Below are 26,155 nucleotides of genomic sequence, written 5' to 3'. Positions count from 1 at the left end.
ATTACACGTGGACACAGTGTCATGTTTGCTACAGCAGCAGAGTCTTTGTTTTATCTTCAGGTTCAGAAGCTGTTTGTAAGATCAAACATGTTCTTTAAGGTTTGAACCACAAAAACAGATCCTTATGTAGAGATCTGCAGTTACAGTATAGATAAAACAAACACTGTAAACACAGAGTGTAGATGAAACTCTGCGTTATAGACAGTCATTCATCTGCCTGATGGTGTTCAGGAACTATTGATCAGCTAAAAATGAATGATGTGACAGTATTATGAAACAGTGCAGAGGAATAACTAAGTCAGATGTTCCCTCCCTGTGATCTGTGAATCTTTATTTTCTGACCTTGAAGACTCTTCAGTCTGTTGTACTAATGTTGGTGATGTAGTTCTTCTAGTTTTTGTTTAGTAAAGACTTACACACAGTTTTGCTGAATGTTAATTTTAAATCACCCTTTTTTTTGTTCAACAATTTTATGACCTGTGAAATCACTCAATCTGGGGTTCTTGCAGTTCATTGAGTTCATTCTGGATTTTAAAATTTTGATCAGTTTTATTACAAATAGCAAATGTTCAGCAACCAAGTGTTACAACAAACCTTTGAAGCATCATTGATGATCTGCTTGTATACATGTAAGTGCATAAAGTCCAACATCTCCCTCTAGTGGCCATATATAAACATGTGTGAGGATGGTGTTAATGTAAAATGTGAATCATAGTGTTCCAGTCAGTCATCAGTGTGTCTCTGCACAGCTGTAATTAAAATGTGTTCAGAGGGCCTCAGTGTCTGAATGGTTCCAGTTCAGCTCCATAACAGCAGCGTCCCTGGTTTGATTCCTGTGTTTCAGCTCATATCTGCCTCTCTCACTGAGGGGGACGTAACTACATGGACATGAAGCAGTTCTCTCCTCTGTGTTTGAACCAATAGAAAGCTGGTGCTCAGAGGACGGGCGGGCTTTACTTGGTGTCAGTGACAGAAATGACAAAAAGCTCAAATGAGTGAGAAGGACGATGAAGGAAACATCTGTGCTGTGTCTGCTCTGTAAGTAGAATCTCTGTGTTTGTTTGAATTCTTGTACTTTGATTGGCTGCAGATTTTTTTTTTTATATTACAGATCAACACAAAACTAGGAAGGATGAGGTGTGCAAAATTTGTGCAGTACAAGTAACAAAAAACACTTCGAGAAATTGTAAACACTTTTGCCATGAAAGACTTGTTTTGAACTTACCAATGACTGTATCAGTAGTCAAAGGAGCTTGCAAAGAAAAGCGTCTGGACTTCTTTAAGTTACTTGAAGACGTTTCACCTCTCATCCGAGAGGCTTCTTCAGTTCTAAGGTCAAATGGTGGAGAGTCCCAGATATAAACCTAGTGGGAGTGTCCCCCCACAGAGGGACAAAAGGACCCCCTGATGATCCTCTAATCGCCTGAGCCAAGGTGTGGAACTGGGTGTGGGTCCCAATCAGCCAGAGTTTCAGGTGAGTTCATTGTGAAACCTGGCCCCACCTTATCATGCGAATTCCTGAGGTCAGATGGCCCAGGGTGTGAGTGGGCCTTAAGGCGTCTGGGAAGGGATCTCAAAACTGGATTATAGATGGCAGAGAGTTGGTGTCGTAAACCACCGCCTCTGTTCAAAGATGGTCGCTCACAGTGGACATAGATGCTTCTTTCACTCCTCTTTCAAACCATCTGTCCTCTCTGTCCAAAATGTGAACATTGGCATCCTCGAAAGAGTGTCCTTTATCCTTAAGATGCAGATGGACAGCTGAGTCTTGTCCTGTGGAGGTGGCTCTTCTGTGTTGTGCCATGCGCTTGTGAAGTGGCTGTTTGGTCTCTCCAATGTAGAGGTCTGGGCATTCCTCCCTGCATGTACGGCATACACCACATTGTTAAGTCTGTGTTTTGGCGTTTTGTCTTTCGGGTGAACCAGTTTTTGTCTTAGTGTGTTGCTGGGTCTGAAATGCACCAGGATGTCATGCTTGGAGAAAACCCTCCTGAGTTTCTCTGATACACCGGCTACATAGGGGATGACAATGTTGTTGCGTCTGTCCTTCTTATCCTCCCTCGCTGGTGTCTGATCTTCTTTTCTGTGCCTCTTTGCTGACTTTAAAAACGCCCATTTAGGATAGCCGCACGTTTTGAGTGCTTCCTTTACATGTGTGTGTTCCTTCTTTTTCCCTTCAGGCTTAGAGGGAACATGTTCTGCCCGGTGGTGTAGGGACCTAATTACTCCAAGTTTGTGTTCCAGAGGGTGATGGGAGTCAAACAGGAGGTACTGGTCCGTGTGTGTGGGCTTCCGGTAAACTTCGATGTTGAGGTTGCCATTCTCTTCAATGTGCACAGCGCAGTCCAGGAAAGGCAAACAGTCATCCTTCGTGTCTTCCCTGGTGAACTTGATGTTTTTATCCACAGCGTTGATGTGCACAGTGAAGGATTCCACTTCTTGTGTCTTGAATTTGACCCAGGTGTCGTCTACATATCTGTACCAGTGGCTGGGTACTCTTCCTTTGAAAGAGCCAAGAGCCTTCCTTTCCACTTCCTCCATGTAAAGGTTGGCTACAATAGGTGACACGGGGGAGCCCATGGCACAGCCATGTTTTTGTCTGTAATAGCCTTTGTTGTATTTGAAATACGTAGTGGTGAGGCAGAGGTCTAACAGTGTGCAGATCTGATCGGGTGTGAAGTTGGTCCTGTCTTCCAAGGAGCTGTCTTCTTGTAGTCGTTTTCTGACATTCTCCACTGCCTCCGTGGTGGGTATGCAAGTGAAGAGAGAGACTACATCAAAGGACACCATGGTTTCATCTGGATCCAGGGTAAGTTTCTGGACCTTGTCAGTGAAGTCGGTGGAGTTCTTGATGTGGTGTGGGGTGTTCCCCACGAGAGGAGCAAGGATGGTAGCCAGGTGTTTTGCAATGTTATAAGTGGCTGAGTTTATGCTACTGACTATGGGTCTGAGTGGGACAGCTTCCTTGTGGATTTTTGGAAGTCCGTAAATGCAGGGTATGGCATCCCCTAGGTAAAGGCGGTGATAAGTAAGGCAGTCAATGATTTTGTCCTTTTCCAAGTCTTGAAGGCAAGCTATAACTTTCTTTTTATAGCTGCTTGTGGGGTCTCGCTTTAAGGCTTCGTAGGTATTGTTGTCACTGAGGAGAGTAGTGATCTTTGTATGGTAATCTGTAGTGTTTAGGACCACGGTGCATCTTCCCTTATCCGCTGGTAAAACAGTGATGTTGTGGTCTTTGCTCAGGGAAGCGACGGCCTTCTTTTCCTGTATTGTGAGGTTGGACGGAGGGACTTTGGCACTGGAGAGGGTGGCTGAGACTTTCATCCTGATTTACTGACTGTATCAGTAATCAAGCAAAACCTGCCAGAAAATATGTGTACATGGAACGAATAAAAATTAAAGATATTAAAAAAAATGAGGAGATACATTAAAGAGACGAGTTTGTGTGTTTATCAGCTGTTTGTGTGGAGTTGTTCTTTATGTTCACCTCAAATCAACCTGAGTGTCATTTCTCTTTAGTTCTGATCTCACTGCTGAGCTGCACAACAAACCAAGGTCAGTAACCTTCTTCTGTCACAGTTTAAACCTGATAAATGCTCACTGATATGACCTGATTGGGTTCAGAATGTAAAGTAAATGGATCATCAGTTTTTCATTTTAACCCTCACAGCTCGTCTGACTGTGAGTCCCAGCAGCTCTCAGTTCTTTGAAGGAGACTTTGTGTCTCTGAGCTGTGAGGAGGACGACAGCTCTGCTGGATGGACTCTGAGGAGAAACACAAGCAAACGACAGAGGACTCAGTGTGGAACACATGGGTGGGGGAAACCAGCTGGTTCTTCCTGTAACATCAGTTACATTTACACATCAGACAGTGGAGTTTACTGGTGTGAGTCCAGAGAGGGTCCCATCAGTAACATGGTTAACCTGACAGTCACTGGTAAGCTGAGTGTGTGGAGTTAGTGTTGATGAAGCTGTGTGTAAATGGATGAAATGCTGTAGTTTGTCTCTGTGTTGAGGTGGATCAGTGATCCTGCAGAGTCCTGTCCTCCCTGTGATGGAGGGAGATGACGTCACTCTGCTCTGTAAAACAAAGACCACTCCCTCCAACCTCCCAGCTGCTTTCTATAAAGATGCCTCCCTCATCAGGAAGCAGCCTACAGGTCACATGACCATCCAGCATGTTTCCAGGTCTGATGAAGGCCTCTACAAGTGTGACATCAGCGGTCACGGAGAGTCTCCATCCAGCTGGATCACTGTCACAGGTGACACACTCACCTGTCTGTGTTTCTGCAGCTTTCAACATTCACAATGTGACGACAACTTAATGACTGTGTTTGCTTTATTTTAGGGGAACACACCACCACACCTCCACCTATATCCACACCTCCACCTACATTTACCTCTAACCCTCCATCTACATCCACACCTCCTCCTGGTTCCAGCTCCACCACTCGTCCTCCTGTTCTCTCTGTGTTGTCATGTGTTGGATCAGTCTGTGTTGTTCTACTGGTGTTACTGGTTCTGCTGAAGAGACAAAATGTTCACAGTAAATCTAAAGGTTAGACTCAAACCTTTCCAGTAATTTTTCTTAGAGTTGATGTTCTTTCATTTGGAATAATCTTTTTTGTTTTTCATTTTGGATTATTTCAGCTGAAGAAGACAAAGCTGCAGAAGATGATGTCATCACCCACACCACATGCAATATCATCAACATATCACATGATCAAAAACACCCAGTTAGACGAAAGACAGGTAAGATATTTGCCACATTTTCTAGCAGCATCCCATATATGAGAATAACAGTGGAAATAGTCATAAAGTGGCACAATCTTAACAATAATAACAGTAATGATATCAACAGATGAGTTATAAGCCTTTGAGTTTTCCACCCTCCATAGTGTAGATGGTTATACGTTTGGTTAACATATAGAGGTTGACCTGTCGCGTAGTCGGTAATCCAGGTTACGAGCCCTGCATGATTTTTAGTTTATTCCCCTGCACAAATGATCTAACGGTATCAAAAACACATGAAGTGTTGAATGCCCGAAAATAGGCGACTGGACTTCTTTAGGTTTGCAAAGATGTTTCACGTCTTATCTAACAGACTGGGACTGGGGCTGTCCATTCAGAGGTGGCTATGAGGGTTCCTGGTCCACTATTGATCATGTAGCTCCAAACATGAGTGTAGGTGATGTGTTTTAGAATGAATACAGTGTCTCAGCATTGTTTGATTCACATGTGGCACATCTGCAGTTTTCTTTGGGGCCCCTTTGGCCTCCACTAACATTGTAACCTCAGCCACAAGTCTGCCTTAAATGCTTCAGACTTTTGGCTGTGACGTAGTTGAGAAACACTCAAAACGTGGCTTAGTCCCACATATGTCTGCTCTCTGCTTTTTCTTTTGGCACACACACAAGTTGTTAGTAGGATTATCAGAGAGGATTTATTGTCACCGTGAGATATATAAAGACCAAATTCCATCTAAAACACGAGTCCTTATGGCTTCTTTAAAGTTGTGCAGGTAAAACCACAGCAGCACTTTCCTGTTGTTGATTCTTGTTAACTGCAGTCTGAGGCTGGTGAAAGGTCTCACCACAGAGTGTCCTGTTTCAGATAACGAGTTAGGAAGTGTTTGTCTTGTACTCTGTGGTGAAGCGCATCAGTGTGCATTTAAAGAGGATGCCACCTTTGTGGTCATCTGCCCTCATTGTCTCAGAAACGTCCCCCATTACTCTGTGGTCAGTTGTTTCACAGCAGTTGTGTTAAGAAGTCAGGGGAGGAAAAATAATCTGGTGCTATTTATTAATGTTATCACTTAATGTCTGCATAAAGATTCATAAACAGAAATAGTTAGGTCCACAATTTGCAGTTCTGCCACTTTACACCACGTCAGTAAATCAAACAATGAAGACATGAATAAAGGGCAGACTTTTTGCTGATTCAGTGGATTTTTACGTTAACTGTTTAGGAATTAGAACAATTTTTATGAATGATCAAAACTAACTGGAAAAACTAGCATAATTTAAAACAAAATTTAAAAAAGGATTTCAAAGTAGTCTTGTAATGCTGTATTTAAAATTTGTTTTTATTCTGCAGTGACAGACTCTCTTGCGATCTACTCAGTAGTGAGAACAGAAGACGTCAGTAACGGACAAACACCCATGAGACCGAGGAGGCTCAGGTACAGCTGCTCTCTGTCTTTAATATTTAACATCCAGACTGAAGGATGTGAAGTATATGAACAACTGATTATATGTTCATCTATAAATTTGCCTCAAGAAAAAGCCTGCAAACTAGAAACAGAACTGAAAGTTGTGAGGTTTCCTTTCAGTAACAACCAGTTAACCCTTTAAGACCTACCATAGAACCAAGTCCGCCAGAGCTTATATTATATTTTTACATGCTGTAGTGCCATTGTTGGGAGCATTTCAAGTTGATATACATCAATACAACCATTATATCCCAGATTTTAATAATATGTATGTATTTTATCACCAGTTCCAGTGGTGGATGTTCATGTGAACCATGGCCAAAGTTTCTAATAATGAGGTCAGTGTATGCACAAGTAAGTAAGTAATTAAGTACATTCTCTTCTGAATGTAACACAAATTGTTGCCAGAATTAATAAAAATCAACCAAATAAAAAGGAAAAAACTGTGTCTCAGTTCACACTCTGGCTTTAGTACACTTCCCACTAGTACACAATTTAGACATACTTATAGTACATGGATTTTAACAGGGTCAAGCATCCTCAATCAAAGGTAGTCGTGGATTTACTGAATAAGCTATTAGTTGGGCATCATTGGAATCACTAACAGTATATAACTCTCTGCCTGCCAAATGTGTTTCAGACTTCAGTTTTTTGTTTTGTTTTGTTTTGTTTTGGGTTTTTTCTTTGGGGGGGGGGGGGGGGGGGTGTTTCTACATGAGTTGGAGAATAGCAGTGCCCTAGGAGAAAGAGGTTTAAGTTACATTTGAGCTAAAACTACCAAATAGCAGGTGTAGTAAAAACAGATGCAGAGTTTTGTGTGCGTTTTAGAGGAAGTCTGAACTGAGACTGTGTGTGATGCAGAGAGGTGGAGATTGGAGGTCTTGATTGAACTACAAAGCTTGTAATCATGTTTCCTGTTGTTCTAACTGTGTGTGTTTGTGTTCAGGCTTTAAACCAGAGCCAGACGTCGTCTACTCTTCACTGAAGTAGTCCACCAGTCCAACCACTGATGTCCAGCTTCTCGCTTCTAACTGGTCCCCATAGACCACAGGACATCCACATAAAAGATTATTATTATTATTACGTTTGCTGGGTGTTATTACAACTACAACAGTGTTGTCTCTGTACAGTTTTTTTTGTTTTTTTTGTTTTTTTTTTAAGTTATGCTCATTTGTTTTCCTTGAGTGGTTCTTTGGGTTTAGAAAAAGGTCAGTGGAAAATCTGACTTTTTCCTGTCTGGTTGTAGCTAATATATAAACTTATAAGTACAGAGCTTTTTAAAAATCTTTTTTTAACATTTGGTTTTAAGTCATTTTTATTAATTATTAAATTATTTTTAAGCAAAAATGAAAATCAGTGTCCAATGGCACTTACCTAAAAGTGAATCTTTGCCTCTCTTTTTTTCAGCGGTGTGTGTATGTGTGTGTGTGTGTGTGTGTGTGTATGTTTACTCTAGTTTGTATTAGAAGTTACAGTTATCAGGATACTCACATCTTTGAATTTTCAGCCTACTAAAACAGGGGAAACTAAACTGTGGTTACCATGATTAAACTGTGATAACTACTGGAACATGATTCTGAGCAGTAACATGCAAATAACTATGATGAAAGAACATGAACATGAACATATCGTGACCATGAAAACTCTTAATCTGATGTACCGTTGAAGGAAATTACACAGACGACCTGACAAAAGACTGAACGAAACACAGGGACTAAATACACACAGGAAGTGATCAGGATAAGTGGAAACACATGTGGAAACAGCTGACACAAATGAACATAGCAAACCAAAGGGGAAGAGTAAAACTAAACACATTGAACAAAGAAAGGAGGACTTTTAAAATAAGACAGGAAACATGGAGAGATGCAGGAATATCACAGGCTTGACAACATAAAACACACAGACCAGAAATACAAGTCATACTGACACAGAGGACAAGAACAGACTCACACAAGGGGAAATAGACCATACTAGAATAACACTCAACTAAATCCTAACTAATAATAGAAACACAAAACTTAACACGTTTTCAATATAATATAAGAAATAAGAAATCAAAAATACAAAATGAAGTCAAAATGCTGGCCCACGGACCCAGCCCTGAATCATCCAGATTCAGAGTCTGTCTAGAACATTTGTGTTCAGTCACATTTCTGTGAATCAACCTGATAATCACTGAGCAGTCTGCAGATGTTCACTGTTTTTTCTAACATCTTAGTCTAAGGAGCTTGGAAAGAAAAGCGTCTGGACTTCTTTAAGTTGCTTGAATTTTCTTGAATTTTCAAGGAGCCGACTCCCCACGATTTCAACGATATTTGCAGGCACGGAAGAGCGCCGACCCATCGCTTGACACGCTCGCCTGCCGAGGGAGAGTACTCTGTGAGTAACTCTATGGTCCATCGGACCGCCAACTCAGTGCTGTTGGACCGTTACGAAGTCGGCGGTGCTAAAGCTAAGGCTAATGCTGCAGTGACTTTGACTCAGTGTTTATTCAGAGGGACGTGTTGATGTGTGAAGCATTGAAGCGTCAGAGTGTGCATGGACGCTCTCAGTCTGACTGATATAGGCGCTTAGGTACTGTGTGTGAACGCTCTTTTCACTTTGCCATAACTTTTGTGGGAGCGAGTTGTTTCCACACTTTTAAAATGGCGTCCCACGCAGACACGAGGAGTGAGGAAGATGGCTGCGACCCGGATGCTGAGGCGCCTGGCCTGACAAAGTACATCATCCCTCACTCTACACCTCTTTACCTCAACCTTGAAGTGGTAAACTTGGAAGGAGAGGTCGAGAAGCCACGAGTTTGCTTACAGGCTTCGCTGGAGCTGCAGAAGAGCCTGCTGAAGTGTCTGGATCATGGAGCTACGGGAGAGCCGGGAGAGCGGCCATCTCCCCAACGAACCCCGCCGGTGCCCCGTAATGACCGCTGGTTGGACGGGTACCAGGTGGACTAACCGTTATCATATGGACAAACTTGAGGTTGACTGAGGGTTGGTTTCATGCAAGATGCATGGGGTGATGTAACAACCCTTTTGGGTTATAGCACCACTAGGAGGGGTTGCCCTACTATTGTAGTAGTTGTGGGAGTCTCCTAGTGGGTGTGGTGTTGTTAATGGCAGCCATTCCATGCTGCTCATGTTCCATTCTCCGAGGAAACACCTTACTGTTGTAACGGCCTGGCGCCGGCGACTACCGAACCCCGCACATGTATGTACGGACAGAGTAGAGCCGTGAAGACCTGGCTTGTATGGTCTTATGTTGCTGATAATGAATAAAGGTCTGTTGTTTAATTTAACTGACTGGCTTCGAGTTATCCGGCTAACCTCCACACCACATGCCCGCTGGACCTGCTAGCCGCTCCTTCCTCACCAGACTGCTGTTACAGTACACATACATATATATACACATACACACACATACACACATATACATATAAACATATAAAGCATTTGTAAAAATATAAAACCATAATATACATAAAACACAATTACTTAAAATAAATCAATAAATACACAAACACTTCAACCAGTGCTTTCTCAGACTGGATAACGGGAACTACTCACTGTCGGATCTGTAAGTGCTAAAATTATACAGTTACTCGAACCATCCAGTCGTTCTCTAAAATTGAACATTAACTTTCTTTAAAGTGCTTTAAAAGTCCAAACACCCACAGCTACAAACACAATGCTGGTACTTGTATTTTGGTACTCCCCAACACTGGATGCCTTGAAGTGACTATTGTAGTGATTTGGTGCTCTATAAATAAAACAAACCTGAACTGATATTGAATATTGATACTATCAAATTGAAAAATATATTTCACTGGGACAGTTAAAGCCCACCAACAAATGACATACATACTTTTTCTCTAGGAAATGATTCTAAATACTTTTCTACCACTTGTCACAGTCAGCTAGTGGTAAGTGTGTTTTTGGTAATGTTGGTAATATTGTATATAAGGCCAATATTTTATGTATCTTCAGGTGACGATATGTTGTGGGAGGCTGTCAGTGTATACAAAATAGGTATATTTTTAGTCTGGTTCATTTTGTCTTGTTAAATAGCCGAGTTAAATGTTTTGTGTGTGTGGGCCTGTAAAGGTCACCGCATGCCACTAGCATTTCTGTCTTTGCTTATTCACCACAGAGGCCTTTTTCTGTACTCACTTTTTCTGAATTTCTGGTGTTGTATGTGAAGCAGCTTTCAGTAACTGTTCTTATTGAAAGCGTTGTAAGACAATGTTCACTAGCGTGTGTTTGTAGTTATATTTTCAAATGATGTTATCTTTGCACAATACCAAAGTGTTAGTTCCCCACCACTGTCTTTGAACCACTACAAAAAAAACCCCTGCTCAGAGGAAGAGGGCGGGCTTTACTTGGTGTCAGAGACAGAAATGAAAAAAAGCTCAAATGAGTGAGAAGGACGATGAAGGAAACATCTGTGCTGTGTCTGCTCTGTAAGTAGAATCTCTGTGTTTGTTTGAATTCTTGTACTTTGACTGTCTGCTCTCCTGATAACTGATGATGGAGGAGAAGACATGAAAAACAAATCAGGCTGAATTCAAGTTCAAAACACCACGAGGACCAACTGCAGGTCTGAACTGACTCTTTATCTTTGCTCAGGAGTCGAGGAAACACAGCAGGCAGTGAAAAGATCAAATCATTCACTCATTATATCAACACAGCTGCACAGTGGACACATGACTTTACTGTGGTATTTTTAAAAAGTGGATATTTTGTGTATACTCATAGTGTAGTTAGTTGCAGCTCCTGCAATTAGGCCTCTGCATTTAATCCATTCAAAAAGTGAAGAAGTGGGCAGCCACTAATACAGCTCAGGGTAGCTGTTCAGTGAACACCCGGCCTTCCGATCATGGGGCAAGCACTCTACTTTCCGAGCTTTCTGTGCTCGAAGGTTTGTTTGTCATTAGTTGTATAGAGATTGAAAATGTGACGTCATTCAAGGGTAAAACCGCAAAGAATTCTGGGAACTCGTGGCAAGAGGTACTAGCGCACGCAGGCTTTCAATTGAAATCAGTTACACAGCGATAAAAAGAAACACAAAAAACTGTCAAGAAGCTGTTGTATTATTAACTGCAATAGCCGGTCGCATGACAGCCACGGGAAGCCGACGGGTAAAGAGATCGTTTTTTTATCGGATTACGTCGTTGAAGAGAAATTATTCGAGCCATGTTTCTGAAGTAAAAAGAGGCGACAGATGGCCTGGATTGCAGCCATTCAAAGACCAAATATAACGTCCCAGAACACTCCAGCTCACAGGTTAGTCTGCTCCAAGCATTTCCACAAAGGTCAGTGTTTTGTAGTAGTTAATACGTCATTTTTCATAACATAATTGGTGATATAGGTTACAAGCAAGTCTGGTGCTGAACAGAAATTGTGGCGCTATGCTATCACTAATTGCCCAGTACGATTACAGCATACAATATTATTGTCACTGCTACATTTCTGTAATGCGAACCAGAAATTATTTCCACTACTAATTAATTACCGTTGAGCTCAAAGGTCTTATTAATAAACGGTTAACGAATGTGTATTTATGAAGACGATTTGTGAGACTGGTAAACTTATGATACCTACGATGGTCTTTCGTTCTACACGGTGCATTTCATGGTCCTGTACCCATCCGTCGGCAAACTGTTCCTGGGCTTGTTGCAGTGACCTGAAGTTACTAAACTTCATGAGTGTATGCACTCACTCCAATAACCGTATAATTATAAATATGAGCGTGGTGAAAGTTGGGCAGCACGCTAACGTATTTTGTCCACTCTGTGTAAGGGTATAACCCTTTCACTCCTTTGATTTTTTCCTCGTATCTTTTCTTTGACTTTTCATCAAGTCTGACTTTGTACGGACCGGCATTGTTCTCCTTCGTTTTGTACATAACTTTTTTGGGGGGCAAAGAAAAAGCAAGAAGGTATTGGAACCGGAGAATGAACGTTTTGCGGTGCTGCAAATGCTTGCATTTGATGCGGTACTTGGATTGTTTTGCCACGAGTTACCGGCATGCAATGCGCGAAAGTCACGTGGTCTGTCAATCTCTATAGGTGATAGTTTTACATTGTGGTATTTAACAGATTGCTTGACAAATGAATAATTCATAGCTCCCTGAGAAATTAAAAAAATCTTTGAGCTTACATCAGGAAGGATATCTTTACCAAATAAAACATGTGGAGGTGGCTGCTGTGGTGACCTCTTCTGAATAAAGGAATAGCCAGACGTTTAATACTGCAGTGGATACAGCTGTCTTTCCAGCATACTTGCTGTGTAGATTTCCTCCAAGATACATAAGCGAAAGAAGAGTTTGTGTGTTTGTCAGCTGTTTGTGTGGAGTTGTTCTTTATGTTCACCTCAAATCAACCTGAGTGTCGTTTCTCTTTAGTTCTGATCTCACTGCTGAGCTGCACAACAAACCAAGGTCAGTAACCTTCTTCTGTCCCAGTTTAAACCTGAGAAATGCTCACTGATATGACCTGATTAAATAAATTAAATGAATTATTCTGCAAAGCAATTATTTCAGTGTGGCATAATATATGTCAAAAGTATATTTAATCATCAATTTTTTCATTTTAACCCTCACAGCTCGTCTGACTGTGAGTCCCAGCAGCTCTCAGTTCTTTGAAGGAGACTTTGTGTCTCTGAGCTGTGAGGAGGACGACAGCTCTGCTGGATGGACTCTGAGGAGAAACACAAGCAAACAACAGAGGACTCAGTGTGGAGATGGGTGGGGAACATTAAATAATTCTTCCTGTGACATCAGCTACATTTTTGAACGAGACAGTGGAGTTTACTGGTGTGAGTCCAGAGAGGGTCCCATCAGTAACATGGTTAACCTGACAGTCACTGGTAAGCTGAGTGTGTGGAGTTAGTGTTGATGAAGCTGTGTGTAAATGGATGAAATGCTGTAGTTTGTCTCTGTGTTGAGGTGGATCAGTGATCCTGCAGAGTCCTGTCCTCCCTGTGATGGAGGGAGATGACGTCACTCTGCTCTGTAAAACAAAGACCACTCCCTCCAACCTCCCAGCTGCTTTCTATAAAGATGGCTCCCTCATCAGGAAGCAGCCTACAGGTCACATGACCATCCAGCATGTTTCCAGGTCTGATGAAGGCCTCTACAAGTGTGACATCAGCGGTCATGGAGAGTCTCCATCCAGCTGGATCACTGTCACAGGTGACACACTCACCTGTCTGTGTTTCTGCAGCTTTCAACATTCACAATGTGACGACAACTTAATGACTGTGTTTGCTTTATTTTAGGGGAACACACCACCACACCTCCACCTACATCCACACCTCCACCTACATCCACCTCTGCTCCAGGTTCCACCTCCATCAGTCTTCCTCCATCACTCTTTCATCCTGTAATTCCTGTGTTGTCATCAATCTGTGTTTTGGTTCTACTGGTGTTACTGGCTCTGCTGGTGAGACTATGTCGTCACAGGAAACCTGAAGGTCAGTTTCCTTAGATTCAAATGTTGTTGTTTTTTGTTTTGTTTTTTAGAACATTTACAGTAAATACAGTACTCTTACATTTCAGCATATCAAGATATGGCAGCAGAAGATGGCATCACAGAGAGTGAAATCAAAATATTAAACAGTCAAGCAGAAGGAACACAAGAAAGCACAGGTAATAATGATGCTCATGTCTGGTGGGTTTTTTCTTTTGTAAACAACAGCCCTGATGTGACCCACTGGTTGTGATGCCAGCAAAACAGCAGAGAACCAGAGCTTGTCATGGGATAATACGGATTTATATCAATGTTTGTGACTGTAGGTTTGCATTGCTAACTGCTAATTATTAGACAATTCAGGGAGTACCAAGTAGTTTAATGAAGTACTTTCTTCAGTGAGCACTTAAGTAACCTAGTACGCTACTTTGAACATAAGTAACGTAGGATATGTAATACATTACTTTCTGATTGACCCATAAACTATCCACAACAGCAGGTCTGAGACCTCTGAAGTGCCGCCAACAGGACATCCGTCTTGGCTGAAAGTATTCTCCAAATTCCAAAAAAACCCAAAAAACCTAACTAACTAAACTAAAAACTAACTAAAAACAAAACAACTAACTGGGCTAACTATCTTGCACACTTTTATCCCAGAGCGGATGTAGAGCCCATCCAGTTTTCCATGACCAGGATGTAGGCTGAACTGGACTTGTCAGTATTCCTGGCATTGACCTTCTTAGGGAGGGTAAGGAATATGAGCCTCCTGAAAATAAAATACACTCTGTGTCTTTGGATTTGAAACGTGAGATCATCACCTAATGCTACTAATTCATAGCCACTGTTCCCGATGTCCAAACAGTGGTATGGGGGTGGTATGTCAATTACAACAGCTCCATTGCATCCAGAGCCTTCAGGACTTTGGTTCAAATATTAACATCACCAGTTTCCTTTTAATCTCATCTGGCCTCAACAAAATTTACAGACTGGGCGTGTTGTGACTTTTAGTCCATTTTTTGCCCAGAGAACATCGGCAGTGCTGTAGAGGAATATAAGTCCAAAATTTAAATAAACCAAAATGCAGCTCAGATTAGACAAAGATTCAATTTCAGGTGAATTATTTATACCACTGCCAGTTTACAACAAAAGTCACCTCAAGGTCAGTTTGCTCCCTTGTGCTCCTCAGTGCACACACAACGTTTTAGCAGGATGATCAGGATACATTTGAGAGTTTAACTCAACAGAACAAACTTCCTTTGACACAGTTCTTTGTTTCTTTTCAGGCTTTCTTTTCTGCATTTGAAACCCCAGCAGCAGCTTCCTGTTTTTGATTTCAGTTAGCTTCAGTCTGATGCCGATTCTAACCACAGAGTGCCCTGCTTCAGCTAACAATAGCGTTCATTACGAGAAAGTGTTTGCTTTGTCCTCCGTGGTAAAGTGCATCAGCCTGCATCAAAAAAGGCTTTGTGGTCGTGCATGTTCTCCTTTCACACGAACACCCACCAGTTCTTTGCTGGTTCACAGCTATGATCTTAAGAAGTGGATAAAAAAAAACTTTGAAAACCTGCTGCTATTTATAAAAGTTATATAAAGATCATTATTTCATCTTTTCATGAAGCTACATAAGCATTAATAACATTCTTTGCCTTTTTGTGTTTTATTATGCAGAGGATGATTCAGCTTTAGTTTACTCAATAGTGAGAAAAAAACCTGGCAGTTATGGACAAACAACCATCAGCCCAAAGACGACCACAGGTACAGCTTTCATTTCATTTCATCTATGTGCAATGCATGTGAGTCAAAAGCTCAGTTAGAGGGTGACGGTTTTAATAGTTCTTTAATTTAATTTTAAAACAAACCTAACACTTCTATTTTCTATTTATGCTTCCAAGCTACTTCCTGCCGCAGTGCAAATGAAGAGCACTCATTATCGTTATTATTTAGCTTCGTCCATTTGTCCAAACCAGCTGCCTCCTGGTGTGAGCTAATGGGGTGTGAAACATCCAAATTTATGAATATTTGGCTGAAGTCCCAGTTATGATTACTCTATCCCATTAAGATATTTGTATTAAGTGTAACAGTGCTTTTTAGGAAGAAAGCACTTTTGCACTCACAATAGCAAACTCAAATAAGGAAGCAGAGCATTTGCACGAGAGATTCACATTGTGATTTGTAGCTGATGTGGTTTCCAGCAAAGTCAGGACTGCGTGTTAGGGACAGAATCATGTTTACTTCCGTTTGATCTGTGTTTGTGTTCACACTTAAAACCAGAGTCAGACGTTATCTACGCTTCAGTGAAGTGATGAGAAATTGAAAACTACTTTGGATGGACATCATCAACCACCAATCCAACCACTGATGCACACTGCTCGTCTCTCACTGCTCCCTGCAGCACCTCAGACCACAGTACCTCCACTTGATTTTCATGTTTCCTGTGTTTTTGTCACTTAGAAAACCACATTGTATTTTCAAAATTGTTTCTTCCTCCATAATCTTCTGGAACAATATAAATATTTAGATATGTATTTATGTCCTCAATAAGTTTATTGATATTTATATTTATTTGTGTTTGATGTTCAGTTTTATGAAGATCAATAAAGTTTTGATCTTACTTTGGTTTTCTCACCTGGTTAAGTGGGTTTCACAACAATTTCACATGAAAAAGTTGACTTCATTCTGGCTCAGTGACAGATGCCTGCCTTCAGTGGGAAAAAAAACAAAACAATGCAGACTAAAACCGGCATGGCCCTAGCTGTAATCTTCAAAGGAATGCTTCAATACAAGATGTGTGTGTTTAAGACTATTTCACCCAGAAACCAAACAGCAGCAGCTAACATTGCAAAAATCCTGAAACTTTTCTTGTAGCAGCTTCTCAAAAGAGAGCTGAAAATGTTACAGTTTCTGATAAAATGCAGAACATATGACTCAGACTGGACCTTGCTCTGGATAATAGCCCCTAAACCAGTAAAGAGGCCGGTCTGATAACCTAAGTGTAGCTTGGAATGGGCATGATTTACATTTAAAGTCTTCTCCCATCTACTGGTATAAATGGGTGTTACATCTGCCTTGTGAATAACACGTTTGACCTCTAAAAGTTGTCTGCTGGTTGGGTATGACTTAGTTCTTAGGGTCAGGTTGCATTTTACTTAGAACCTAAATAGGAGTTTCAGAAACTATCACAGTTCTGCTATAAAATATTAATTTGAATATGACAAATCCATTAAACTTTCATAAATGGATAGGTGAGGACAGTTCATTGCCAATCGAGTGGATATCTGCAGAAGTTACTTCAGCAAAGTGGAGGATCTTAGGATCCCCCAGGAGAACTTGGAAGTTTTTCGGAGCAACCCGACTATCTCTCCCGGTTCGATTCTAAGGGTAGTTACACATTCCACACACCCATGTAGCATTGACTACTTGGATGCCCAGACAGAATACACGCAGAACAATGAGAAAACCCAATTGTCTAGCAAGAGACAAAATAGAAGATGGACCTAGCAAACAGATTCATAAGAGAAATCAATTGTGAATGGTCTAAAATAACAACTTTCCATAGTCTGCGTATAAGTTTGGTGGAAAAAACAGATGCAAACTTGCACGAGCACTAGCAGGTTAGACAAAGAAATTACATGGTTAAGCACAAAAGAGCTAATGAGCTAACTCTGCAGCTGGAATAGGAAAGGTATACTGGTCTCACCACGGGAGACTCATTTCACTATCACAGAGTCCACAAGAAAACCAAATGAAAAATACGTCCAGATGTGAGTCAGAGGGCTGTTTAGAGAAGCTTCAAGTAGAGTCTGTGCACCCCTACAGAACACTCTGAGAGGCAACCCAGGCTCTGAGTTGAACACATGCCGTCGTCTCATATATGCTGAGGGGAGCAGCTGCTTTCCAAGACATGCCTCAGAAGACAACTGGGAAAAGGAAATCCACTAGCTGGTTAAAAAACAGTTCCTCTTGAGGAAATCAATATGGTGATCTTGGAACACACAACATGCACCTGACCCAAACAAAGTATGTTTAAGAACTGCCTTATGCTTGTGAATGAGCTATAGAGGCTTATGGTAATAGTTTGGTATCCTCAGACCATACCATGCAAAATGGTTAACATCTTAATTTCAAGGAAACAAAACTCCCAAGACTTTTTTTCAGTTTAGAGGCATTTCCTTGCTGAATATTTAGGGGAAAAAAATCTGTTTCTCCATCTTGGATTGGAACCTGTTACCAAACTGCTTGTAATAACCCGCTCATCTACTGCACAATGTGGGACTCACAAGAAGATGATGAAGATTTTATATGATGCTCTTCTTCTTTGTCTTCTTTCAGGTTCTCTTTTTAGCAGTCACCACAGCACATCAACCGTCTGCATGCCTTCCTTTACTTTCCATTAATTTTGTATGCATATTCCTCGTTTCCTCCTGCCTTGCAGCTTTATTTTCAAAATTCTTCATCCAGTATATCTACTCTCGATCCTCTGCAGATGTTTAGACCATCTGTGGTCTGCAGATGCTACCTCTGCTGAGGCTACAGTCGGTATTATATAGTGTTCAGATTCAGATCATCTAAGTCATTTAGACTCTTTTTCTCCAATTGATCTTTCTGAGTTAACTTCAATAATTACTTCCTCCAAACCATCAACATGTCTTTTAGACCCCATTCCTACAAAAATGCTCAAAGAAGTCCTGCCATTAATTAATTCTTCGATCTTAAATATGATCAACCTATCTCTAATAATCGGCTATGTACCACAGGCCTTCAAGGTGGCTGTAGTTTAACCTTTACTCAAAAAGCATCTCTAGACCCAGCAGTCTTAGCTAATTATAGGCCAATATCCAACCTTCCTTTCATATCAAACATCCTTGAAAGAGTAGTTGTCAAACAGCTAACAGATCATCTGCAGAGGAATGGTTTATTTGAAGAGTTTCAGTCAGGTTTCAGAGTTCATCACAGCACAGAAACAGCTTTAGTGAAGGTTACAAATGATCTTCTTATGGCCTCTGACAGTGGACTCATCTCTGTGCTTGTCCTGCTAGACCTCATTGCAGCGTTCGATACTGTTGACCATAATATCCTATTAGAGCGATTAGAACATGCTGTAGGTATTACAGGTACTGTGCTGCAGTGGTTTGTATCATATCTATCTAATAGACTCCAATTTGTGCATGTAAATGGAGAGTCCTCTTCACACACAGAGGTTAATTATGGAGTTCCACAGGGTTCAGTGCTAGGACCAATTCTGTTTACATTATACATGCTTCCCCTAGGCAGTATCATTAGAAGACATTTAGCATACATTTTCACTGCTATGCAGATGACACCCAGCTCTATCTGTCCATGAAGCCAGATAACACACAAAACTACTTCATGCATTTATTACTTCCAGGCTGGACTACTGTAATTCATTATTATCAGGATGTCCAAAAAACTCACTGAAAAGCCTTCAGTTGATCTAAAATGCTGCAGCAAGAGTCCTGACAGGGACTAGAAAGAGAGAGCAGATTTCTCCTGTTTTGGCTTCCCTTCAAATCCAGAATTGAATTCAAAATCCTGCTCCTCACATACAAACTATACACTATTTACGTTCCCATTTTTATTTTAGTTAGAAGCCCCAAAATGCCATGTTGCAATTAGGAATGGGTACCGATACCCGGTGCCATTACAAATCTGATGGCTTTCTTTTGGAAAAGTTTCACTGCTGTAGGCAAAAATCCTGAAATTTATTCATTTAAACTTCAGGAAATTTTCATAAACATTTTCAAATATGTTTGATCAAATATGTAGACAGAGTAGAGTGATCATATTGCTGTTAGCAGATTGTTACTCTTTGACTGATGAAAGGATTTTAAATTTCTTCTCTCTGAATAATGTTCAGAGTGTAACGCTTAGTAATTTATAATGAGAACAGAGAGATTAAGCGTTTCAGTGTCTCATAAACTACAAACTTATCAACACGTGGCTCTTACTGACTCATACCTTCTGAACCAGCACACACACATTCAAAGTCTGCTACCATCCACTGGTCAAACTGGGTATTACATCAGGGCAGCAACGGTTCAGCACAGCAAACAGGAGCCATTATATATCTCATCTGTCCTGGGAGTGGTTCAGGATCACATTTAAAGCTTTTAGAGTATTGAAAGTTGAAGAAAAGACAAATTCCAAACTTCAAACTTCAGAGTAAAATGTGCTCAAAAGATGGTCAGGACAATGATTACAGAAAGCTGAAATTTATTTATTTATTTATTTCAGTCAAAGTCCTTAAGCAATGGAAGGAAATTTAAAAAAAAGAAGAGTTGCACTGTAAACACATGAAAAAGTGTTGACACTGATGATGAAACTTTTTATTAATAAACATCTCAGATAAGATATTTAACATGTAATTAGATGAGGCATTTAACTTGTATGTTTGCTGAACGTCTGATATTTAATGACAATAAGGATTCTGATTTTGATGCCTGTCTAGTCCTTACAATAGAAACTGTTCTGAGGTACAGTCTTACAGGCTCCTATCTGAACTCTCAGCACATGAGTTCAGCGGTATTGGTAGTAAACCTGATCCTGTTATGATGCTGCAGATTTGGGGTTTTGTCGTTTTCTCTCTTTCTCTCACTTTCACTTTGAAAACGTGTGTCTCTAAGTCTCAGGTGTAGTTGTGGGCTAGCAATCTTCACTAGTGATGGTGAGATGAAGCCTTGTGATGAACTGAAGCTTTCCATCCAATTGGTCGACTCATGGTTCGAAGCACCGTGATGATTCATTTGCTCTACTGCGCCATCAAGTAGACAATTCAAGTAAAACAGGCTCTGTGATTATAATGATGTGATGTGTAAACCTCTAAACTGAATAAATAAATTGTTTTCATGGTTATTTATCCCGAATATTGTCTCAGCATGTCTGATACAAAAGAGAAAGTGGAAACTATCAGGACAGAGTTTGTGTATGATTGTGTAACTGTGTAATCATGCTTATGTACATCTGGATAATGACACAAACTGTGTGGTGCTTCACTTTTTAATAAACTAAAAGACATAAATCAGATTATAGGATCTGTAGTGTTGTTTATTTGTATTATGGCACTTATCATTCGTGATTTTTGTTACTGTGTGCATACCTTATTAGGAGATGAGATAAAAAAAAATTCCTCCTTGCTGGTTTCGTTGAAGAAGAAATGCTCAAGTAACTATGTAGCACGTATGTAATCCAATTCCATAACACAGTGTGATGGGAAATCAGCTGTGTTTTGCTGCCCATTTTATTTCGAATCTGGCGCGAACCACTTCCTGAGTCATGTGGTACAGACTGCCCGCGAGGCCTCGAACGTCACTGCACACGTAATCGTATCAATTTCTGCACAGTCGTAATTGTAATTTTGACAAATTAATTACAGAAATTAATTAATAACAGAAAGAAGGACACTGAGAAAAAAAGAGAGCCCGTGCTTTAACAATGGCTCCGTGCAGAGGTATATATGGACACGGACTCGTTTAGCTTATATAAAATTGGCTCCCCATATGCTAATCAAGACCAAAACCTCAGGTTCCATGCATTGACTCGCTCCGTCTCCAGTTTACGCCGCCATGCTTTCTCATTTGTCTTCTCCAGTGCTGATAATTGGCGTCTGTCTTGTGTCAGGGATGTAAAAGACGGATTTAATGCGACATGATCATTCAAACAGCAGTTACTTTCTAAAACATCAGATATGCATCGGATTCAGTACCACATACAAAAGTGACTTAGGTGGGATTTGAAAATATCGGATTAGTGCTGTTCAAACTGTCATACCATGATCGGATATGGGTCGCATAGGGTCAAAAAAGTCATATTTGATGCGCTTCCGCCTGCAGTGTGAACGTAGCCTTAGGTATAGAGAGCTCAGACCTTGAAATGACTCTCTTTATATTTAAACCTCCAGAAAAAATATTCAAAACACAAACACTGAATCTGAAAATAAACTACAATAATACAAACAGAATCAGTGTGTTTGATGTTTTTAATTGAGCTTCCCTCTGACTGGAATAATTAGCTTTATTTCCTTTTATTTCATTTCCTCTCTGTCTCCTTTATCCTTTAACCAAAATCACAACAGATGAAAACAACCCTTTTGTGGAGGTTTATTTTATTTAGACTGCCCATTCAAAACAGTCCTCTCATGAAAATGCAAACTGCTGAACTGTTCTGAAATGTAAATGTGAAACAGGATGCAGTTCTCTGCCAACTTCAAAAGCTCATATTTTATGAACTACAGAACATAGAAAACATTTCAAATGTTTAAGATGAGAAAAGCTTAAACTTAACAGTCATAAAATGTCTCGAAAAATTGGGAAGTGGAAAACAAAAGGCTAGAAAAGTAAGTGGTGCTAAAAAGAAAGGGCTGGAGGAAATTTCACAACAATCAGGTTCGCTGGGAACATATCAGTGATGTAACTGGGAATGAAAACACATTTACACGTCTTTATTTCCTCCCATTTCTAGTGATTTGATTGGTTACAGTTTCAGTGTTATCATTCTGTTGCTTTTATTATGTTTCTGCAGCATTTTAACCTTAATTCTGTCTCACCTCATTCAAAGCTTAAATTGAACTGAAGCTGCTCCTTATACAGAAGTATGAGTCAGAGCAGAAACTTATATGTAACATGTGGTGAAAGGGATGCTAACCAGTCCCAACATGTTGTGTTGTAGCGTCCGTTGAAACGGTGCGAAGCGGTGACACAGTGAGCTTGCAGGGACAGGCTCAGGGCGGGGCTGGAACTCAGCCAGATTGATTGACAAGAGCCAAGCAGGAAAAGCGTGCGGCAGCCATCCAGGAGTCTATGTATCCTGTGCTGAGAGGCTAAAAATCGCAGTGTGTGTGTGTGTGTGCATGTGTTGCCACAAATAAAAGAGCTGTCGCTTGGCCTTGATGCTGGTGTGCGTGTGTGTTTGGGGGCAGTGTCAAATATGTCACTAAGCAACTGTTCAAGTCATGCCAAGATGTGTGTGTCTGTGTGCCATACGTCTCTCTAAAGTTTTCCACCACACACACAAAAATTTACAAAAATAAGATATCAAAATCATTGTGCTGGTTCTGTGAATATTTTTTTTTAAAAGTTCCACAAATACAACATTTAGCCTGAAATAAAAACGACTGCAGTGCAGTCTTTTGTGTGTTTTTGTGTGTTCAATCAACTCAGTCCCTCGGGTGAAATCCCAGGATCCTCTGACTGTTATGTGTCAGTCTAACGTCTTGCTTGTGCATGTTTGTGCTTGTAAGTTCATTTGTAGTCATGTTCAAAAGAAAGAAACCTTTTACATTTATTAGGTTTCATGTGTCAGGAGAAAAATCAAGAAGTCTCAAAATGAGGTTAATCCAAAAAAATATACAAAGATGAGTTTTAACAGAGGTTATAGTTTTTTGGCTAAGAAGTGACACCCTGCTCTAAAAAAGCCTTAATCATAATGTGTTATTTACAGCAGCAGAGACCACGGCCCAATCCTGTGATCACTGTTTGAAATCTGCTTTAAGCCCACTGGACGTAGTGGAGCAGTAGCAGTAGAAACAGGTTCATGCTTTCATTGTGTCTAAGAGCTTCAATAATAAAAGAAGAGCATTAATAATGTTTGCAGTCAGCAGCTGCTGCACACTGTCAGGTCTTTGTGTTCACTTCTTTTATTTGAGATCAAATGAAAATCTCTCTTTGAAACATTTGTCAACCTTGTGGGCTTAGGGTAGAGCCATTCAAGGGTGTGGGGGGTATGAATTAAAAAAAAGAACGCTTAGACACTGCTAGCGTAATGGACAACTTTTCAACGGGGCTACTACATAAACGCAAAGCAGAAGATGCAGCATCGCTTGATATGTTTCCAAACCAACTTTCTTCCAAGCCAAATACTAGAAAATATGATGAAGCATATCTTCCCTTTGTCTTCACCTGCACAACTGCCAAGGTAGGTCTCTCCGACAGAATTACTTTCCCCTGCGTTGGGGCTTTCCAAATCACGGACAAACAGCATCCCACATTCTTGATTTTCAGTTCACAAACACTTCTTATAAAGACTAACTACTCCTAGCATTTTGGAGATGTTAGCTCTTTATACAGTAAAGTTAAAGTGGGTATACAATGTACACTGACCTTACACTGTTTTTTCTTTGTGGACATTTTTTCCATCCTGATGATCAGAAGAGTGCTTGATGGTTTCAGAGATGCCTGCAGAACAACAGTGACGTCTTTCAGCCTTTAGAACAATCACCAGACTGCAATGCTTTCGGTAAGGGTTATGCCTTTTCACATGTAAACTGGACCCCTGCAATGCAATGCATACTACAGTCATTAGCCAAATGCCAGATTACTGACTGGGACAAAAAAGAGATCACAGCAGCCTTGCACTGTCTCACTGTGCATTACAGAATCCAGGATAAAGTGACACTGTTTGTGTTTAAAGCATTAAATGATTGATCTGCATACATGGTAGATATGTTGAACCAGGTTTGAACCTCCAGTTAGATGGGTGAGTTTTGGTTATGTTTGTGTTGTTCTGTTGACATCATTTAATAACAGAACCTGTGAAACACTCAGACCTGCTTTATATGTCACCTCTTTTCTTATTGCCCATGTAATTATTTTTTATCCTACAGTCAGGCCTCTAAAACCATACAAGAAAATATAATATTTATATGTAACCAAAATATATTTAAACTCATAAAGGTTTTCATAGAATAAAGTTCTACAAGTTAATAATTTAATAGATTTTTAACAGAAAAGATGTGTGATGTGTGGTTGACAGTGTGAAATGCTGCACTCAGGTCTAGAAGAATTAAAACTGTACTTTTTCCAGAGTCAGCAGATAAAAGCAACATCATTGAACACCTTCAGTAGAGCAGACTGCGCTGTGGAAGGCTCTGAAACCAGACTGATATTTATCCAGAATATTATGTGCGTCTAAGAACGAGGATAATTGGTGGAGGACAACTTTCTCTAGAACCTTAAGAAATGGCAGCTTAGAGATTGGTCTAAAACAGGGATAATGAGAGTGGTTTAAATTCTGAGAAAAAGAATGAACATGCAGGTTGTTCAGAAGGGTCTTGGGGTGGGAGCAGGATATGTGCTCTGATGTTATCAGTTTTTTCAGTAAAGAACTTTTGAAAATCCTCAGACGTGTGTGGGACAGACTCAGATATGGCTGAAGTGGTGGGATGCAGGACAGAGTTGATTGTCTTGAATAGAACTTTAGGATAACCAGAATTGGACATGAAGCAGTTGAGTAAGTAAAAATTCTAAAGAATGGTCACTTTTGACTTGCTATTCATCACTATCTCCTTGCTTTTATCATGAATGTCACAATTATTTATACTTGTACCGGCTGAATAGTCATTGTCCTTACAACTAATAGTCTTCATTTCATTGCTTGTGTCAGTGCACTCAAAATTGTTGAACATCTTGTCAAACAATTTGTACACCCATTTTGAAAACCCTATTTTTAAGGAGTTTCCATGAAAATCTCCATAAATTACTTTTCTCAGGTGAACCTTATCTCACACTAATGAAAGGGATGATCCTGGTGACAATCGGACAATGTATGTAGTGGTTTGGGATAATGTTAGCTTCCATCACTCTGCTGTAGTCAGGCAGTGGTTTGCAGCACACGACAGGATGCTTATGGAGTTTCTTCCTCCTTACACTCCATTCCTAAATCCAATTGAGGAGTTTTTCTCTTCCTGGAGGTGGAAAGTATATGACAGGCATCCACATACCCAAATGACCCTGCTAGCAGCTATGGATGCAGCTTGTGATGACATCACAGCAGAGTCCTGCAGAGGGCGGATTTGACACTCCAGAAGATACTTTCCCCGATGCATCGATAGAGCTTACATTCGCTGTGATGTTGATGCAAATATGTGGGCAGACAGACGGGAGCGTCTAGATATCAATGATTGATATGCAGCAGTGTCTGTTTTTCAGTTTGTTTGTTTTTGTTTCATAACTACTGGAGTAAGGTTTACTGTCTAAGTGAGTTTATGTTTGCTGTAAAATGTTTGATTTACTGTCCCCAGTTGCACAATGCTGTGAACAGTTTCAAATGAATATTATCAAGAGTGCATATGAAGTGTTTTGATTTTCCTTTACAATTTATGGTTTTCAACATGCCATGCATGCCGTCCAGACTTGACATGTCATTGGGAAGCACCTACAAAGAAATCCGTCACAATGAGAACCTGTTCAATCCATTTGATTTTGTGACCAAAGGTGCTGGTGTTATGACTTGTAATTGTGATAGCCCTGACACTTTGATTAATATAAGTACTTGCTTTTGATGAATATATTATCTGTTTTGATTAAGGGACTTGCTTTTGAAGCATTGACTACTTATTTTGAGCAACTGACTTGATTTTGAACAACTGACTTTTCTTTTTGATGAAGTGACTCACTTTTGCAGGTTATCCACCATGTTTTGCAGTTTGCACTAATTGCTTTGAGAAGAGCCTTAGTGGAGATCAATTC

At 40.4% G+C, this 26,155-nt stretch overlaps 1 protein-coding gene across 1 annotated transcript; it reads left to right on the top strand.

The window, feature by feature from the left end:
- The first annotated feature begins 1,007 nt into the window (after positions 1–1,007).
- On the top strand, positions 1,008–15,979 carry LOC148103508 (sialoadhesin-like). The gene is made up of 7 exons (XM_087838126.1): positions 1,008–1,038; positions 3,520–3,555; positions 3,671–3,937; positions 13,154–13,399; positions 13,486–13,680; positions 15,345–15,431; positions 15,948–15,979. The coding sequence occupies exons 1-7, from the start codon at positions 1,008–1,010 to the stop codon at positions 15,977–15,979; spliced, it is 894 nt and encodes a 297-aa protein (XP_087694252.1).
- The last annotated feature ends 10,176 nt before the right edge of the window (positions 15,980–26,155 follow it).

Source organism: Neolamprologus brichardi, chromosome 3 (assembly GCF_056152115.1).
Source record: "Neolamprologus brichardi isolate AB-2024 chromosome 3, ASM5615211v1, whole genome shotgun sequence".
In the NCBI taxonomy this organism is placed as follows: Eukaryota; Metazoa; Chordata; class Actinopteri; order Cichliformes; family Cichlidae; genus Neolamprologus; species Neolamprologus brichardi.
This window is presented reverse-complemented; position numbering and strand designations above follow the sequence as displayed.